The sequence below is a fragment of the Canis aureus genome, chromosome 26 (assembly GCF_053574225.1).
Source record: "Canis aureus isolate CA01 chromosome 26, VMU_Caureus_v.1.0, whole genome shotgun sequence".
Taxonomy (NCBI): domain Eukaryota; kingdom Metazoa; phylum Chordata; class Mammalia; order Carnivora; family Canidae; genus Canis; species Canis aureus.
The window spans coordinates 25,912,453-25,931,407 of NC_135636.1; the positions used below are offsets into that span (position 1 = coordinate 25,912,453).

The following is an 18,955-nucleotide window of genomic DNA, read 5'->3' on the forward strand; positions in this document are numbered from 1 at the left end:
GCTCTGATTTGAGCAGTGGGCGCCCACTGGCACCCCCTGCCCCAGGAGAAAAAGGCTGTCACACATGGGGACGTCTCGCTTTTTCCTCAGGTAGGTGGCTTCAAAGCCAGTGGGGTTTGGTTTCAAGTCTGCCCCGGTGAATTGGAACTGGGCTCTCAGTGGTCTGGGCCCCCGGAAATGGGCTGACCCCTTGGGAAGCGGAAGCACCTCCACTCAACCCACAGTAGGGAGCACTTGAGGCCCACCCATTGTGGATCCTTCACCAGCTGGCATGTGAGCATGGTGCTGGAGGCCAGATGGTGGGACTGCCCCGCACCCCTCCATTTGTACTCTGGACCCTCTGCCTGGCCGCCACACAAACTCTCTGCCTGTCCTTGTGGCTAGACTGGCCAAGTGAGCATAGCCACCCAGCCCCATCTCACTCTCCTGCAGCCTCGCTCTCCTTAGCTTGTTCTGGCAGGGGCTGTCTGACCCGTTCTCCCAGGGCAGGGAGGCTGGCAGGGCACTCATGTTCTCAGACATCTCTGCTCCCAATGCCAGGGGGCAGCTCTTGAGTCTTGTCATTCAGAGAGAGGATGGCAGTGCCTATCCAGGGACCAGAACAAGCCCTGCCCCATCCCACACCCCCAGCCAAAGCCACATGCCCCAACTCCTAGAGTCTGGAAACCAGCCAGGCCTTGAAGAACAGAGACACCCTCCACCTGTTGGGATGATCATCCACATCGCAGCTCAGATGATGTGTTCACCATCAAATACCAGATCTCAACAAGGGGGTGCTGGTCTGAGAAGGCAGCAAAACTTCCAGAATGGACACCCAGAACCACATTTTATTCATCTCTGACCAGCACAGAGTGATGACTAATACGCACCAGTACTGTGCCATCTTGCCTGAGATGTTAAAACGAGGACAGTCAATGCCATTCAGCTGCAGTAGCTTCATGTGTTCCTGAAGGATCTCTGTCCTCCCACCCCCGATGGCCACCGAGGGGCCACAAGTGTGCAGCAAGGCTGGCCTAGTGGTCTGTAGCTGCTGCCTTGGCCCCGCCCTCCCCCTGTGGCCCAGGCCCATCTGCAGACCCTGCTTCCTAGACCCTTGACATACTGCAAACTGCCTGTCCAGGTGACTGCTGCCCCTCAGATGGGCACAGAGGTGTCTAGGCCCAGGCAAGGATCCCAGGGGTCAGGCACACCCTTGCTCCACTGTTCCCAGAGGAGGCTCGCCATCCTGCCTGCATGCATGGTCCTAGCCCACGACGCTTGCACTCCCTCTCATGACATCACACTCATCCCTTCCTGGAAAGCCATTTTAATTAGCTTACACAGGCAGCAAAGAGGGAGACATGGAAGCTGACCTGATGGGCTGTGCTTCAGACACTGCCAGGTCTCCCTCCTCCTGGATCCCAACAGGATTAGCAGCAGCTCTCTAAGAGGCCCCAGGCCTCCGACAGCAAAGACAGAGGACAGTCAGCCCCAGAAAGCTGATGGGGAAGTCGTGGGTTATGGGTGCTCAACGTTAAGCGGACGAGGGTGGTGGAAGGGGTGAGTGTGGACTCACACAGGGCTCTCTGAGGCTCCATCCAGCAGGGCTGTGTTTAAGTCTGGGTCAGGCAGAGGAAAGAGCCACAGAGAAAAGCTGAGAGCCCCAGAGGAGGGGCAAAGGCCCTGGGGCAGACAGAGCCATGGACAACACCCACCGCAAGCTTAGGCAAGGCCCCTGCAACACCCCTTGCAAACAAAGCCATCCACACAGTTCAGGGGCCTTGGTCTCTACAAGGCCTGTATCAGCCAAGCGCAAAGGCATCCCCCCAGGCCAGAAATCCAAGCCAAAGCACCAGCCCTGTCCCACAGCAGCATGGGGATGTGGGGCTGAGTCAGCCTGGGGACTGGGCCATCCTCAGCTAGTGGCAGTTCTGACAGCTAGGGTGACAAGGAATCCCATTCACCCGGCAACGGCAGCCCCCAGTGGTGTCTCCTGGACCCTAGAGGACGGAGAGAAGAGAAGGTCACGGCAGTGAAGACAGTGCCCTCCCCGTGCTGCTCCATCACACCCTCAAAGGGCTGCACGCCCCACTCCGGGCGTGCCTCGGGCAGCTCCTCCTGCTACGAACGGCCTTCGTGGCCTCAGCTACCTGATGGAGGCAGTCAGTAAGACCTTCTGGACTCCCACGGCACCCTCAAGTACATGGTCTGCCTACGCTCCCCCTAGACCCAGAGCTGGCAAAGGATGTGCCATCCTGGCACCGAGAGGGCAGCTCCCTCTGCCTCTGTCTGTCCTGGTGTCTACCTGGATGAACGATGAGCCCCCGTCTCCAGGAACACGCTCCTAATAAAGACAGCTACCTCTGTGCAGCGCCCACTGACAGGACCCCGCTGAGCACCGCCCCACGTTTTCACGTGACTCTGGGGAGAAGGCTGCCAGAGGCCGGGCTACCATCTCCACCTTACACATGAAGGCTCCGCGGCTCCCAACAGCCCGAGCACGCGGCCAGGGGGCGCCAGTCCCAGGGGCCCTCTGCCTCTGACCCCAGCGCGAATCCCTGGCTGCCTCTAGGGTGGGGGTCGGCAAGCTTCTCCTGTAAAGGGCCAGTCGCTTCAGGGTTCTGGGCTCATCTGGTCTCGGCCCACACGGCGCAAAAGCGGCCGGAGACGGTACACGACGAGTGTACGGGGTTGTGCTCCCAGAACACGCTACTTATGGACAGGACGCTTGGATTGCATAGAATTTTCACAGGTCACAAAATATTCTTTTCTTGGTACTTTTCAACCATTTATAAAAAATGTAAAAAAGCGTTCTTACTTTACAAGCTGGATGAATACGGGCAGTGGTTGGCCTCGCCCCAGGGGCTGTCCCCCACTCTCGGGCAAGGCCCCCGGGCAGTTCCCCCCAGCTCCCGCAGGCCTCTGCTCTCCAGAGGACTCACCCCGGGTCCCCAGCGCGGCCCCTTGGTCACCCAGCAGATCTCGGTGTGGCAGACGGTGCAGCGGATCCAGTCACAGCCGTCCTTCTTCTGCACCACGATCCGGCACTGCGGGCAGTGCATGGCCTCACCCTGCTGCAGCATGGACTGGGGACAGAGCAGGAGCCAGCCTTCAGCCAAGCTGGGGCAGCTCTACCAGGCAACCTCTCCCTGGTCCCTGCGGAGTTTATGGGGGAGTCCTGGGGGTCACTCCCCTACGCTGCTCCACCCAGGCCAGGCTGTGTCCATCCCCATCTTTGTGGACGCTCTCCCTGCTGCTCGCCACCCAACCACTTGTCCTAGCTAAGTGCTGTTTCTGGATGGCAAGAAGGGGGTGAGAGCCTTCAGGGCTATGTGAATCACAGCCCTTTCCGAGAAGCCCCCACCCGCGGACAGTTCCCAGATCTCCAATCCCCAGGCCCTCAGTCCCCACCCTGCCTCACCCTGAGCATCTCGGTTGTCTGTCGGGCGGCCACATCGTTCTGAGCCCGCAGGGCCAGGTCATCCTGGTACTCCTTGCAGTTCATCTGCTCGTGGATGGCCTGCAGAGGGGCGAGGGGCTCAAGGTGAGTTCCTCAAGGAGTTAAGAAGCATGAGGGACACTTACTGCTTCTAGATGATGTCATGGGCAGGGCATGGCTTTATAAACCAAGTACCCACTTTATGGAAGGGGACACTGAGGCCGGGGTGGTCCCATATGATAATAATAGCCATGTATGCTAAGTCCTAAGGGCAGAAAAATCCCTACACCACCTCTTCCCCATGGCTATCCCCGCCCCGCCACCCCCCATCCCTGGCTAGGCTCTGCCCTGATCACAGCCCCAGTTCTCAGAGACTGAGCTTGCTTGGGCTGTGACGAGGCTCAGACCTGTCTCCTCGAGACCAATCTCTTCAGTGCTGAGACGATGAGAGGAGGGAGTGGCCTGAGGTCAGGGCCCGGCAAGCCTCCGTCTAGGTTTGGGGTCAGGGACAGGGGTTGAGACTCAGTCTGGGGCCAGCGTTGGGGTCAGTTTGTGACTGGGATCGGGGTTCTGTGAGAGGCCAGGGTCAGGGCTCAGTACTGGGCTGAGGCTCAGTCTAGGTTGAGGTTCCATCGAGGGCCAGGGCTTGGTCCAAGGCTTAGGTTCAGATTGGGGCCTGGGCCAGACACTGTCACTGACATGCAGCTGTCCGGCATGACAGGCTAGTGTCACAGCTCCCATCCCAAGGGAACAAGCACCGGATGGCAGTGAGCTGTTGGCAGGACTAGGGGAACTGGGCAGCATGGGTCCCCATCCCCACCTTACAGAGCAGGCAGTTGACGTGGAAGCACACCGGGCAGGTGAACTCATTGACATCATCCTCAAAGAAACACCATCCCTTGCAGTCTGGGGTCTTGCAGTGGTAGCTGAAGGCACTGCGGTTTTCCGCGATGGAGACGCCCAGGTCCAGAAATCGCTGGTAATCCTCGGGAGGCAGCAGCTGCCAACAGGCCACAACTCACAATCTGGTTTTCTTGGGGTTCAGAACAGCTGACAAGGGCTCTCCTTGCCACCAAATATCCTCCAGGAAGCCCCCAACCCATGAAGTCCAACCTAGCCCCGGCTCTTTGCTTCACACCATCATCCTCAGTGTTTAAAAACTCCATTCAAGGGGATCTCTGGGTGGCTCGGTGGTTTAGTGCCTGACATTGGCTCAGGGTGTGATCCTTGGGTCCCAGGATCGAGTCCCACATCGGTCTCCCTGCATGGAGCCTGCTTCTCCCTCTGCCTGTGTCTCTGCTTCTCTCTCTCTCTCTCTGTCTCTCACGAATAAATAAAATCTAAAAAAAAAAAAAACCTCCATTCAGAAAGTAGATTAAGGGACACCTGGGTGGCTCAGCAGTTGAGCGTCTGCCTTCAGCTCAGGGAGTGATCCCGGAATCCTGGGATTGAGTCCTGCATTGGGTTCCCCACAGGGAACCTGCTTCTCCCTCTGCCTGTGTCTCTGCCTCTCTCTGGGTCTCTCATAAATAAATAAAATCTTAAAAAAAAAAAAAAAGTGTATTAAAACTTCTAGAGATGGGTGGTGGTGCTGCTCGCAAAACAACGTGAGTATACTTAATGCTACAGAGCTGTATACTTAAAAATAGTAAAAAACAAAAAAAAGAAAAATGGTAAAAATTATAAGTTTTGTTATGTATAGTCTACAATTTTTTTAAAAAAGAAAATATGAACAAAAGTAATAACTGGTAATACTGGTGAAGAACTAGTAGCTGGTACTTCACACTCTGAGAAGGCAACGTGACAGTTGTTTCAACAAAACTTCTCTGACCCTTTGGGACTCACTCCACTTCTACAAGGCTACCCTAAACAAATAATATGTAAGAAGAGACACCACGCAAAAAGTTCCTTGAAGCATTTTGTTACAAACTGAGAAACTGGAATTATTATGAGAAGAGGTATAAGCAGCATAGATGCCATCTATGGAGACTTATGATAATTCTTAAAATCAAGGCAAAAATCCTAAAATCTAAACGGTGGTGGTTACAAGAATGAGTTTTATCAAAATTCACCCAACTGCATGCTTACAATGGGTGCATCCTATTGTGTGCCAAGTTTGCCTTAGTAAACTTGATTTAAAAAGGAGTAAAATCATGTCTGCCCGCAGACCCAAGGGAACAGGAGAAAATGCAGTCAGGGATCCCCTGGGATGGCAGGGTTGTGTGGGTGACTTGTCTTTTTGATTTCTCTTCTAGTTCTATGTGGTTTAGGCGTGTGTTTTGTAAAGATAACCTCCAGTGCACTACTCCACTGATCCCTGCCCCTTTCTCCCTCTGCCACACCCGACTTTCTCAGGGTCTTGGGGCAATTCCTGGGGGCTCTGAGGAAGCATGGGCCCTGCAGCCCCTTAGCAGGAACTCTGGTCCCATCAGTGCCCTTGGCAGGGGTAGGCCTCAAGGGAAAACCTGTGGGTGATGACCATGGGAGCCAGGACATACGGAATGAGTGACTATGTCTGGGGACTTTCCAGGCCACAGCAAGAAGGCCTCTGCAGCTGCCCAGAGCCGCTCCTCCGGTGTAGGAGGGAGTTCCCAAGCTCTACCCTTCCTGCCTCCCCCTTCTCAGCTGAAGTAGACCCCCAGGGCTCTGGAAATCCTAGGTGCAGTCAGGCAGGTTCACAGAAGCAGGATCCTAAGGGAGAGGCAGGGGGAACAGAGGTCTTGGGGGTGTGCCTGTGGGGGTCCTCCCATTTGGACCTCAGCCACCTTTGACACTGCCTCATGTTTTGGCCTGGCAATCCCAAGATGCCCAATTCTGAGAAGGCCCTTCCCCAGCAGTTTAAAAACTATGAATCAAGCCCAACGGTCAATTTTCCAGGTGCGGGAATGGAGATTCAGGGAAGGGGAGAACTTGGTAACGATGTTAATAACAGTAACGGCGAACACGCATGCAGACCCGTACAGCCCTGGAGGACTGCTGGAGCGATGGCCCCGATTTCTTCACATCTCCCTGCTTCCACCTGTGAGTGGTCCCCTCTCCCAGGGACTTGGCTTGGGCAACACAGGCAGGGCAGCAAGTGACAGAAGAGCAGAGACTGAGCAAGCTCTCTTGCACTGGAGCCCCCCGCTGGCTGCTCCTGGAACCTAGGGACCACCGCAGGTGAGCAGGCCTGGCCAGCCTGCCCCGGGGCCGGCGAGCAAAGTGGAAAGAGGCCCAGCTGCTGCAGCTGCAACTAAGGCCGGTGTCATAGTCCGGGCCAGCCGACCCACCAGCTAAACCCACCTGGGAGCAGCCAGGCCTAGCAAGAGCTAGAAGAATCAGGAGCTACGAGAATCGTCTGGCTAAGCTCAACCCCAATGACTAACGTGCAGATTCATGAGCTAAATAAACAGTGGTTGTTTGAAGACACTGTGTCCAGACTACCTTGTTATGCAGCATAAGCAAACTGGCACAAGGGCTTACCCACCATGCATCACACGCTACTCTAAAATCTTTACACATGCCCTCTACGATATTCTTCACAACCTTTCAAAAAACTAACTTCAACCCTAACTGATGTGAGAAAAGCAAGGCACGGGTTGAATATCTGACTTGGGGTCACCGAGGCCAGTGGCCCCAGAGTTGCCCCCACTCTTAAGGGCTCTGCTGTCTTTCCTTCACAACACTGGTTTCTATATCAGCTACTTCCCCCGAGTCCCATCCTCTTCACTGCTCGGCCCCCAGCATCCCCCGCAGAAGGCTCCAGATAAATGTGTGCTGAGACCCAGTCCCAAGCCCATGCCCACCTGCTGGTGCAGGGGGTGCCCCTCCCTCCCCCAGGCCTTACCGCCCGGATCTCCCTCTCCAGCAGCTTGCCCGAGCACGAGTAGGTGTTGTCAATGAAGGGGCAGGAGACCTCGGCCTCCTGGCTGTTGCGGATGGTGCCCTGCAGGCACTCCCTGGAGGGGGAGAGGGGTGGGGGCTGGAGGTTAGCGCCACCTGAACCCCATCCACCCAGACTGCCCCTTTCACGTGGTGGGGCCTGACCCCAGGTAGGCTTTTCTTCAACACCTCCCTTCCTTCCCTCCTGTCCCTCCCACAAACCCATCACCAAGGCCTCCACTTCTATCCACCCCACTGCCACCTCCACTGCTCTGGTCCAGGCCCCCGTCACCCCTCGCCTGGAGGACCACAGGCACATCTTCACTGGGGTCCCTGCATCCACTTCGCTCCTAGAGTCCACTCTCAACACAGTGGCTGCTCCTCCCCAGCAGTCTCCCCTCGGGACCTGCCCAGAACAAACCTGCAGCCCTCACTACGGCTCCCGAGAACCCCGGTGGCCCATCCTCGCTAACACCTCTGTCCACCCTTCTGCTCTGGCCACACTGACACCTGCACCAGACCTTCTGGTCCATTCCCGTGCTACCTCCCTAGGGGCTTCCCTGACCACCCCCTCCTGAGGCAGGGCTCCTGGTTTGTTGTTTTCCCTCACAATTCACTGGAACTTAGCATTTGACACAATTTACAGTGACGCCAGTAATTATTTGATTAACATCAGCCTCTCCACTGGAATGTAAGGTCCGGGAGGCAGGAACTGAGCTGCTCTGCTCACTCCTGGATCTCCAGGACCAGCACAGCCCCCTGGCACCCAGGGGCCACTCAACCAATGTCTGCCGTGGGAAAGGAGGACACGGTCTCCACAGCCCAGGACTGGCCGTCAGCCCGCCAGCCAGCTAGAGCAGGCTTGGCTCAGTCCGCCAGGGATGGGATCCCCATAGGCTTGGACGCCCCTGCGCAGGTAGCGGCAAGGGGCGCAGGCGCTGCAACCTGAACGCCTGAGAGAGTCGCTGGCCTCTCTGCACCTCACACTCCTGGGCAAAAACGGGGCGACAGCGCCTACCTCGCAGGTTTTTGCGGGCATCCAATGAGATGTAAGAGCACGGGCCCACCCACTCTCAGCCCTCCGGTAATTGGCGGCTGCGAGAATCGGGGCATTGCTGGGGGTGGGGTTGGGGGCCGCACCTGCAGAAGGTGTGCAGACACTCACGCAGCACCACGGCATCGCCGGGCGCCAGCACCAAGTAGCACACGGGGCACTCGGTGGGCTCGGTGTTCAGCACCAGGCTCCTCTGATCCAGCTGGACGTGCTGCAGGTAGTTCCCCTCCTGCTGCTGCTGCTTCCGCTGGGCACACGGGGCGGGGCCGCGGGGCAGGTCAGGGTCTCAGGGGAGGGGCCGACCGGGAAGGGGGCAGGACCAGGGGACCGGGGCAGACTCCGGAGGCGGGGCAGAGGTGGGGGAGAGTCAGGATCCCTGGGTGGGGGTGGGGGTGGCCTGGCGGTGGGCAGGAGACGAGATGGCGGGAAGCGTGGGGGCCAGAGTGGGGCCGGGGGGGGGGGGGGAGGCGGGGTAGCCCTGGGCAGGAGGCGGGCCAGGCTGGGGCAGGCTGGGGCTGCAACCGGGGGCAAGCCACGCGAGGGAGTGATGGCGACAGGGAAAGGAAGGCGGTGAAGTCTGAGGGGGTGGTCTAGGGTAACAGGGCTCACGTCTCTGTCAAGAAGCAGGGCGGGGTTGGGCAGGGGCTGGGGTCGGAGCCGGTCAAGGTCACAGAGTGGGTCAGGGGTATGGAGATGGTGATAAAGCTAGGGAGCAAAGGGGACGGGAAAGAGGACGGGGTCTGGGCCAAGGCTGGAGGTAAGACCACGAATGAGGTCATGGCTGGGATGGGGCAAGGGTAGCACTGGATCCAAGGGGAATGCGGGTGGGGGTGGGGGCATCCGATCAGAATGGGGAACACTCAGGATCTGGTATCTGTGTACTCAGGGCTTGTGTCAGAATCGGGGGCAGAGCTATGGGAGGGGCAGGACAGAGGGCGGGGTCAATTTCGCAGGGAGGGGTGAGGGGCTGGGTCCAGCCTCTTAGGAAGTCCGGGGTGAATCACAACGGGGAGGGAGGTCGGGAATTGTAGGGTCCAGGGTGAGGCGATGTCTAAGTGGAGCAAGAGCTAGGTCATAGGCAGATAAGGAGGAGGTATGAGGAGGTGGCCAAAAGCATGGTCGGAGCTAGGGTAGTGGAGTCATAGCCTGGGGCGGTTGTATGAACAGTGGGTGTGTAAGTCAAAGCGGAGTGGGGAGCCACAGCCCAAGTTGGGGCGGGGCATGTGACCACAGCCAGGGAGCAGAGTCTCAGCACCTGAGGCCTCCAGGGGAGGGCGAGTCACAGTCTAGTGCAGGGTCACCACCAGCAGTGGGGTCAGGAGCGGGCAAAGCAGCAACGGGGGAGGAGCGGCAATGCACAGGCGCCTCCCTTTCCGTCCTACGCCCCCCCCCCCCGCCCCGAGGGTGTCGCCCCGGCACTTCCGCGCCCACCTGCTGGTACTGGCGCAGCGCCTCCTCCTCGCCCGCCAGGCGCGCTCTCTCCTCCTCGTCCGGCTGGTAGGAGGCGGGCACCTGGTAGGCCTCCGGCCGCGCCCGGCAACACATCTCGCAGCCGGGCCTCGTGGGCTTGTTAATGAAGGTGCAGCCGGGGCACTGCCAGCCCACCTGGGGGCAGAGTCGGGGGGCAGGGCTGGAAACGGCGCGGGGCGGCCGGGGACCCCGCGCGGGGAGTCAGGGGGCGGGGCCCGGGAGCGCGGGGCGGTGTCGGGGGCGGGGCTGCGGACGGGGGAGCGGCTTACCGGCGGGGGTTCGGGCGCGGCGTCGGGCTGGCCCCGCCCGGGCTCCTGGGGGACTCCCGGCCTCGAGAGAGCTGGCTCCAGGGGGCCCCGGGGCTGCAGCGTGAGGTCCTTGAAGCCCAGATCTAGGGAGGAGGGTTTCGGGGTGGCAGAGCCATGCAGCGCACTTCGTGCACGCGCCGCGCCAGCCAGGCGCCCTGCGCCCTGCGCCCCGCACCGGTTCCTCCTCCCTCGGGGAGTCTCCGGCTCGGGTCGCCAGGTGAGCAGAGGCCTGGCCCAGTATCCGGCTCCCACAGGGTCAGAGTTCCTCCTCCACCCGTGAATGCTCCTGCTTCCCGACCTAAAAACCGGCTTCCTATGCTCCCGAAGTCCTGCACCTAGAGGCACAATCACTTCTGAGATGCTCGTGCCAAATACTGAATGTGCATCCATTCATGAGGGCACATGGGGCAGAAAAACAAAAACAAAACTGGCTGGACTCTTCGAATATCAGGAACGTCAAAGGAAGACTGTGGATACCAAATACCAAAGGACCCTGAGAGACATGATGTCACTGCCAGGTCTCTCTTGCTGTAAAGGATATTCATGTGACAACTGGTAAAATTTGGGTAAAATCTGTGGATTAAATAATCATTGTTGATTTCCTAAGTTTGGTAGTTGCATGTGGAAATGTTAAGAAAATGACACCTTTTTAAAGAAAATGGACACTGAAATATTTAGGTGAGAAGGGATGTCATGTCTGCACCTTCACAACGGTTCAGGAAAAGGTATTTAGACAAAAATGAATAATTTTATATAGAGAATGACAAAGCAAAACAATTGTGATGAAATGTTAGGGAATCCATGTAAAAGGTACTTGGAATTTGTTATACAATTTTTTGTACAATTTTGCAACTTTTCTGTAAGTCTGAAATATTTCCAGATAATAAGCCAAAAATGTAGACACTATTATTATCATCACAGCCAATTTACAGATTTAGAAACAGAGGACCAGAGACGAAGGGACTTGCATGAGGTCATACAGCCGATAAATGCTGGAGCCAGGACTGAACTCAGCCCCCCTCCTCCCCTAGACCACCTGCTCTCAGTGTCTTGGAAATGGCTCTCTAGGGGGTGGGGGGCTGTCCTCTTTTGCCCACTAGGAAGAATGTCGTCCTCCCTGGCGAGAGCTCCTGATGGAAAGCCCAAGGGCTCTGCTCCCTCTTGCCCTGTGACCTCAGGTGAGTCCCAAGTCGCTCAGAGGCAGAGCCTCACCTTCCAGCATCCGCAACTGCCTCTCCCGCTGCAGCTCCTGAGGGTTGAGCGAGGTGTTGCAGGCTGACAGCAAGTAGAGGTAGGCAGTGTCCCCATTCCGCCGCACCCCATGGGAGTGCAGGGTCTCCTGGTCCCGGGCCAGCCGCTGCCCGATCACCCACTGCTGCAGCACAGGCGGAAAGCCGTAGTCTAGGAACACCTGACACAGAGAGAGGCAGAGTGCAAAGGGAACAGCAGAGGAAAGAGAGGCAGAAGCAAAATGGGAAGCGACCACCCCCTTCCCCCGGCCAACTCACCATATCCTTGAGGGAAGCCACTGTCATGTCAGGGCGCACTGTGAGCCAGATGGTGACTGTGTGCATCTGAGCATCCTCCACGCTTACCCATAGCCTGTGGAGAAGGTCACAGGTCCAACCTCAGGACCAGCTCGTATAGGTCTGCACACTGGTGGTTGCACATGCATGTCTACGGACACATGGACACATGCCCACAGCCCCCCAGTCTGGGTTAGGGGCCTTTCCTGGATTCCCACAGGCTCGTGCTTCCTTCTTGATCAGAACCCGATGCTTAAGCCCCTGCAGTGGCCCCACACTGCTCTGAGAATCAAATCCCTGCCCATTCTCCGGCCTCCTCTATCATCCTGTCCTCTGCTCCTTAGCCTCGCCACCAACACTTACTATTTATTATATGCCAAGATACTTCAAAGCACTTCTTATGTTTTAGTTCATTTAATCCTCTCCACAAATGCATGAGGCAGATCGTGTTGTCACCACTATTATACAGATGAAACCACGAGGCACAGCCAGGTCACACAGACTAAACAGACTCTACCCAGCAAGCGCTGAATGTCCATGAGAGGCAGGATTTCAACCCAGTGTATCATTTCAGAGAAATGATCAGAGAAAGGGTCCTCCTCAAGGACCCTTCAGCATTTCTGGAAGATCAAAAGCATGAAAAGAAAGGGCTAAGATTAAAAAAAAAAAAAAAAAAAAGAACAAAAAAAACCCAGAACTGATCCCAACAGAAACAGAAAAATCGGAGTAGAGAACAAGAATGGAAAGCAGTAATCAGTAAATGAGGATGAGCTCCTGGGAACGTAAAAAGATGCTTCTGACTAATCTAACCTTCATATTCAACTACAAGAAAACCTGGAAGTCCTAAATGACATCCCAAGACAGCAATTAATAAATCCAGAATGTGGGAAAATCCTGGAGGTCGGAGACCAGTTTCCTTAAATTAATAGCAGAGAAAGAGAAAGGATTAAAAAAAAAAAACAGTATTAAGAAATGCTATGTGTAGATCGCCTTTGGCTTCGACAGGAACAAACTCACTATAAAAACTGTTAATTAGATAATCAGGGAAATTTTAACAAACAGTATTAGAGGATTTTAAGGAATTATTAATAATTATTAGGTGTGATAACAGTACTGAGGTTCATAAACAAACCATGGAGAGGTAATGTACAGCATGGTGACTACAGTTAACAATACTATGTTATATATTTGAATGTTGCTGAGAATGAATTTTAAAAGCTCTGATTGCAAGAAAAAATAGGGGTGCCTGGCTGGCTAAGTCAGTAGAGCATGAGACCCTTGATCTCAGGGTGGTGAGTTTGAGTCCCATGTTGAGTGTAGAGATTACTTAAAAATAATAATAATATGTAAATACGTGAGGCAATGGATATTAACTTATTGTGGCCATCGCTGCACAATACACACATCTACTAAATCATTATGTTGTACATTTAAAAGGATTCTGAGACTCCATTTTCAACCTGTGGACAGGAAGAGGGGGGCTCCTCACATAACCCCCAACAATTCTCGGGCACCAGCAGGGCATCCTATATTGCAACCAGAGATAGCAGCAGCGTCTGCAGGTCGAGGGCTCAGACCCAGACCTGCTCACCCCCCCAGTGCCCATCACAAGCCCGGGCTGTCACCTGTGCTGACTCACTGGCTATAGAACTAGGGGTTCCGGGGACGCCTGGGTGGCTCAGTGGTTGAGTGTCTGCCTTTGGCTCAGGGCATGATCCTAGGGTCCAGGATTGAGTCCCATATCAGGCTTTTTGTGGGGGCCCTGCTTCTCCCTCTGCCTGTGTCTCTGCCTCTCTCTCTCTCTCTCATATGAATAAAATCTTAAAAAATAAAAATAAAAATAAAAAAAGAACTGGGGGAATCCAAGAGCCCATTCCTTGGGTTCAATTAATTTGCTAGAGCAGTTCACAAACATTTTACTAACTAGATCACTGGTTTATTATAAAAGGATATAATTCAGGAAAAGCCAGATGAAAGCAATGCATAGAGCAAGGTATGGGGAAGGGGTGAGGAGCTTCCATGCCCTCTTGGACTCTACCATTCTCCCCAAATCTCCATGTGGTCACCAACCCAGAAGCTCTCTTGAACCCTGTCCTTTTCAGTTGTTGTGAAGATTTCATGATGTAGGCATGGCTGATTAAACCACCAACACTGGGGACTCACTCAACCTGTCCCCTCCCAGGAGGTCAGGTAGATGGCACTGGAAAGCTCCAACCCTCTAATCACAGGGTTGGTTCCTCTGGTGGTGCCCAGCCGCTATCCTTAGGTCATCTAGGGACATTCCAGAAGTCACCTCATTCGCCTAGCAAAAGACACCTTTACCACTCTCGTCACTTATGAAGTTCCAAGGAGCTCTGTGGCAGGGAAGGACAAAGACCAAATATATATTCCTTATTATAAATCACACTATCACATCACCTCAAACTAATACAATGTTATATGTCAATGATCCCTCAGTAAAACTGGGAGCAAAGATATGTCCATATGAAAAGCTGGACACATTAGGGACGCCTGGGTGGCTCAGCGGTTGAGGGTCTGCCTTTGGCTCAGGGCATGATCCCAAATCCTGGGATCGAGTCCCATATCAGGCTCCCTGCATGGAGCCTGCTTCTCCCTCTGCCTGTGTTTCTGTCTCTCTCTCTCTGTGTCTCTCATGAATAAATAAATAAAATCTTTAAAAAAAAAAAAAAAGAAAAGCTGGACACAAATATTCATAGCAGCAATATTCACATTAGCCAAAAAGTGGAAAAAAACTCCATGTTCATCAAATGACTAACAGGGAAAATGGTATTTTCATACAATGGATTATTATTCAGCAACAAAAAGGAATAGAGTTCTGGGGTGCCTGGGTGGCTCAGTTCGTTAAGCATCCAACTTTTGATCTCAGCTCAAGTCTTTTTTTTTTTTTTAACATTTTATTTATTTACTCATGAGAAACAGAGAGAGGGGCAGAGACATAGGCAGAGGGAGAAGCAGGCTTCCCGCTTTGGGAAGCCTGCTGCGGGACTCGATCCCAGGACCTTGAGATTACAACCTGAGCCAGAGGCAGATGCTCAACCACTGAGTCACCCAGGTGCTCCTCAGCTCAGGTCTTGATCTCAGGGTCATGAGTTCAAGCCCCACACTGCGCTCCACGCTTAGGGAAGCCTACTTAAAAATAATAATAATAAATAAAAATAAAAGGAATACAGTTCTGATACACACTACTTAACGGATGAATCGAGAAAACATGATGCTAAGTGAAAGAAGTCAGATACAAAAAACCGCATATTGTACGAGTCCATTTAAATGGAATGTCCAGACCAGGCACATCCCTGGAGATAACGATTAGTGGCTGCCCAAGGCTGGTGTTAAGCAAAGGCAAGGAGATGAGTAGTGACTACTAGTAAGCGCAGACCAGGGTTTTGTACAAAGCGATAAAAACGTTCCATAATTGATGGTGATGATGGTTGCATAGCCCTGAATATACTAAAAGCCTTGAGCCATACACTTTAAATTGTTGAGTTGTATGGTATGTCAACTATATCTCAATAAAACCATTTAAAAAATCAAATGGGATCCACCAGGATCATTGAAAAATCAGGGCAGCCCCGGTGGCTCAGCGGTTTAGCGCCGCCTTCAGGCCAGGGCGTGATCCTGGAGACCCGGGATTGAGTCCCACGTCAGGCTCCCTGCATGGAGCCTGCTTCTCCCTCTGCCTGTGTCTCTGCCTCTCTCTGTGTCTCTAATAAATAAAATCTTTAAAAAAAAAAAAAAAGAAAAGAAAAGAAAGAAAGAAAAGAAAAATCAAACTGAAAGTACAGTTTTACTATGCAGCAGGAAAAAAAAACCAGATCAACACCACCATTTATTGAGTGATTAACATGTGCGAGGCACTGTGCTAAGCATCACAACGTCAAGTTTAAGTCTCCTGGGAAAGACTAACCAGTATCCATTCTCCCTTGCTTTTCTGGCTAACAGAGCCCCTGAATTCTACTTGGATGTCTGGTCACATTCCACAGCCTCCCTTCAAACTGAGCTCTGGTCCACAGGAATTCCGTGGAAGAGGTGTGCAACTTTCTGGGCTGTGTGCTCCTAAGTGTGGGAGGGGGTGTCCCCTTCCTTTTTGTAGAGGCTGCTCCTGGGCAGCAAGCTTGAGCAGAGGAGCTGAAATCAAGGCAAAAGGACCCACAGTGACCATCAAAGCTGAATGCAAACATTAAGTGACCCACCTCAGAATACCCAAAGCCCCAGCTGGCCAATGGGTTACTTACACCAAGCACAGTTACCAAAGAAAGGGAAATTCTATCCATTCCACTGTGCCCTTTAACTACAGCCCCCCACCTCACCGCAGACAGTCTTGCTCCCTTGCCATGTATTCAATAAACTTTTGGGTGAATTCTTTCACCGCCTGGGGCCACCAGCTAGGGTGTCCCCACATTTGCCCCTCACCCCCATTTGATTGGGAGAGACACATCTTTCTCCTTCCAGCTGACAAGAATGCTGATGTGATGGCTGGAGCTGGAACAGCCATTTTTGACCAAGAAGCAAACCTCAGAATGGAGTCCATGAACAGCAGAATAACAAGACAGAAGCAGGAGTCTCTGAGGACTGCAGCAAGCACAGCCTCCACATGTAGACTACTGGCCACCAAACTTGTTTATGCCACAGTTATGTTTTTTTTCCTGTCATGTGAGGACTTTCTCATATGCCTTCTAACAACCCTATGAGATAGCTTACTATTATTGCCCCATTTTTTTTTAATTTTTATTTATTTATGATAGTCACACAGAGAGAGAGAGAGAGAGAGAGAGGCAGAGACACAGGCAGAGGGAGAAGCAGGCTCCATGCACTGGGAGCCCGATGTGGGATTCAATCCCGGGTCTCCAGGATCGCGCCCTGGGCCAAAGGCAGGCGCCAAACCGCTGCGCCACCCAGGGATCCCTGCCCCATTTTTTAAATTAAAAAAAAAACAAAAACCTGAAACTGAGAAGTGAAGTGACTTGTCATATATCTCACAGTTGATTAGTGACAGAGCTCAGGTTCGAAACTAGGTCTCCTGACACCAGAACCTGCCATTAAGCGTAACTGTTCTATAGGCAAGATTATATTGTGGTCCACTGGGGTTCAGGAAACACTAAGTCTTTAGCCAACCACACAATCCTCACCTGATGTCCTGTGTTGGGGAGACCTCAGGCTTTAGTTGCACATTCAGGGGCACCCGTTGCTCTGCCAGCCAGATGGCACACTGCACTGCCACCTGTTCATCCCCGCCTGCCACTGCTCGGGTGAGCCTCAGGGCCATCTCCTCGGCTGAAATCCAGCAAGGTGGAAGCAGGTTAGCACAGGGTTTTGTTTTTGTTTTTTTTTTTTTTTCAGGAGCTAGGGGTAAGGGAGGTGGTGATCCCTTGTACATGCTGTTTCCTCTGTCTTCCTGGTGAACTCCTACATATCCTTCAGTACTCAGCTTAAAAGTCCCTTTCTCTGAAGGGTCTCTGATGCTCCCTATTCCCCCTCCCTGTTCATTTGGTTCTATTTTTCCTTCATACTCCCAGGCCCCCTTACTTCCATTCATTTATCTGACAAGCATTTACTGAGCTCCTACCGTGCACCAAACACTGTTCCAGAAACTGGGATTCAGCAGTGAATAAGATAAACATTGTCCCTCTCCTCATGGACCTCCCAGCCCAGTAAGGAGACAAACAATAGAAAAAAAATTGAGATCGTGATCCATGCTGGCAAGGAAATAACAGGGTAAGGAGATCAGGGAAGACCTCCAGGAGGAGGTGGTGCTGAAGCTGAGACCAGAAGTTACATAAGGCCAGACCCAGTTAGGGAAGAGTATTCCAGGTGGAGAGAAATGTAAGGGGTTGGCCTTGAGCAAGAAATGGTTGGGTGAGAACAGAAAGAAGCCAGTGGAGCGTCACTGGAATGAACAAGGGGGTGAATGGGGTAAGACTATGAGGTCAATGATGCCCGAAGGGCCTTGTGGGCTAAGTAAGGACTCTGGCCTTTAAGAACACAGAGGAGCACAGGAGGGTCTTTAAGCAGAGTGATGACAGGACTTGGCATGCTGTATAATGCTGGGGGAAAGAGGAAGAGGGGAGGCATGGACCCCTGGTATTCAGGTCAAGATCCAGCCTGGGAGCTCCCCACGCCCTTGGCAGCAGAGCTGGCTTGCGGTGGCCTCAGAGGTATCCCATAGTTGAATGACAAGCCTCTGGAAGCAACCAGGCCCTAAGGAAGGAAACTGCAGGGCAGGTGGGTAGAGGGAGGACCGGTCAAGCTCCCTCGCCCAGGACCTCGGGTTAGGGGAGGCCGGGTCCTGCCTGGGCCCACCTCCTAACGGAAGTCTCCCGGCGCCTCCAGGGGGTGCCCACCTTTCTTGGTCTTCTCGTCCATCCGGCGGGGTTGCGCCCATCCCCCCAGGCGGGGGCAGCAGCTCCGGAGAAACGCTATCCCTGGGTCACCTGGCAGAGGGCGGACGGCCACGGCAACTCAGCCCCGGCCAGAGGCGGCCTCAGGCGCGGCCCGCGCCCTCTTTGTGCCTTGGTGTCCCCAGCGGCAATCGGGTAACATCGCCAGCCCCGGGCACCGGCTGTAGGAAGGGGCTGGGACCCCGCGGCGGGGGGGCGGGAGGGAAGGGCAGGCGGCACCGAGCCAAGCCCTCGATGGGCGACAGAGGAAGCGAGACGGGCCTGGCGCGGGGAGGAGAGTGACGCCGACCGCCGGGCGCTGCTGGTCCCCGGGGAGGACCCTCTTCTCGGTGCAGGGAGCGCCCCCCGGCGTCCGGGACGGCAGCCACACTCGCTCCGGGGCGGCCCCGGACCGAGGTGGGGAGGAGAGCCGCTACAGCGGAACGGAAAGTGAAAGTGGAGGCCCCGGAAGTAGGGCAGCAGAGCGTCGGCACATCCGGACGCCGCCCCCCCACCGCCTGCGCGGTCCCCGGCGGTCCCCGCCCGGCTCCGGATCCCGGCGGCCCGGGTGCGCAATGACCTTGGCCGGAGTGGCCCCTGTGGGGCTGGCCCCGGTCTCCCCGACCCTCACTCACCCGCCCAGCCGCGCCCGCAGCGCCGCGGGAAGGGGTGGGGGCGGGGCCCGGACGGGAGGGGCGGGGGCGCGGGAGAGGGGGCGGGGCCCGGACGGGAGGGGGCGGGGCCCGGGCGGGAGGGGGCGGGGCCCGGGCGGAATTGGAGTGGGGCGCAGTTTCCCCGCTCCGCCTCCGCAGACCCACTCCCACGCCTGAGGGTCAGCCCCATCCTCGGCTCGGTTTGCGGCAGACTAACGGAGGTTCTGTCCTCCCTCGGCTCCTTGCTTCTCCTTTTGGCCCGGACAGTCC

The 18,955-nt window shown here is 54.8% G+C and overlaps 1 protein-coding gene across 2 annotated transcripts; it reads right to left on the bottom strand.

The window, feature by feature from the left end:
• Nucleotides 1-1,290: 1,290 nt before the first annotated feature.
• RBCK1 (RANBP2-type and C3HC4-type zinc finger containing 1) lies at nt 1,291-18,725 on the bottom strand. Of its 2 annotated transcripts, XM_077872586.1 has the most exons (13): nt 18,668-18,725; nt 17,997-18,086; nt 16,785-16,929; nt 11,620-11,713; nt 11,324-11,522; nt 10,073-10,194; nt 9,765-9,938; nt 8,420-8,580; nt 7,245-7,356; nt 4,239-4,418; nt 3,401-3,499; nt 2,922-3,065; nt 1,291-1,979 (listed from the first exon to the last, which is right to left on the bottom strand). In XM_077872586.1, the coding sequence occupies exons 2-13, from the start codon at nt 18,016-18,018 to the stop codon at nt 1,899-1,901; spliced, it is 1,533 nt and encodes a 510-aa protein (XP_077728712.1). In that variant the 5' UTR covers nt 18,019-18,086; nt 18,668-18,725; the 3' UTR covers nt 1,291-1,898. The 2 variants fall into 2 exon arrangements, with proteins under 2 accessions (XP_077728712.1, XP_077728713.1); XM_077872587.1 differs by lacking the exons at nt 8,420-8,580; nt 16,785-16,929; nt 17,997-18,086; nt 18,668-18,725.
• Between the last annotated feature and the right edge of the window lie 230 nt (nt 18,726-18,955).

Excerpts from the sequence above, each read along its gene's own strand:
- RBCK1 (XM_077872586.1), bottom strand. The coding sequence starts at position 18,018 with ATGGACGAGAAGACCAAGAAAG. Across the intron at positions 8,581-9,764 it reads CGCTGCGCCAGTACCAGCAG|CGGAAGCAGCAGCAGCAGGA; the intron begins GTGGGCGCGGAA and ends CCGTGTGCCCAG. Across the intron at positions 7,357-8,419 it reads TGTCTGCACACCTTCTGCAG|GGAGTGCCTGCAGGGCACCA; the intron begins GTGCGGCCCCCA and ends CTCCCCCTCCAG.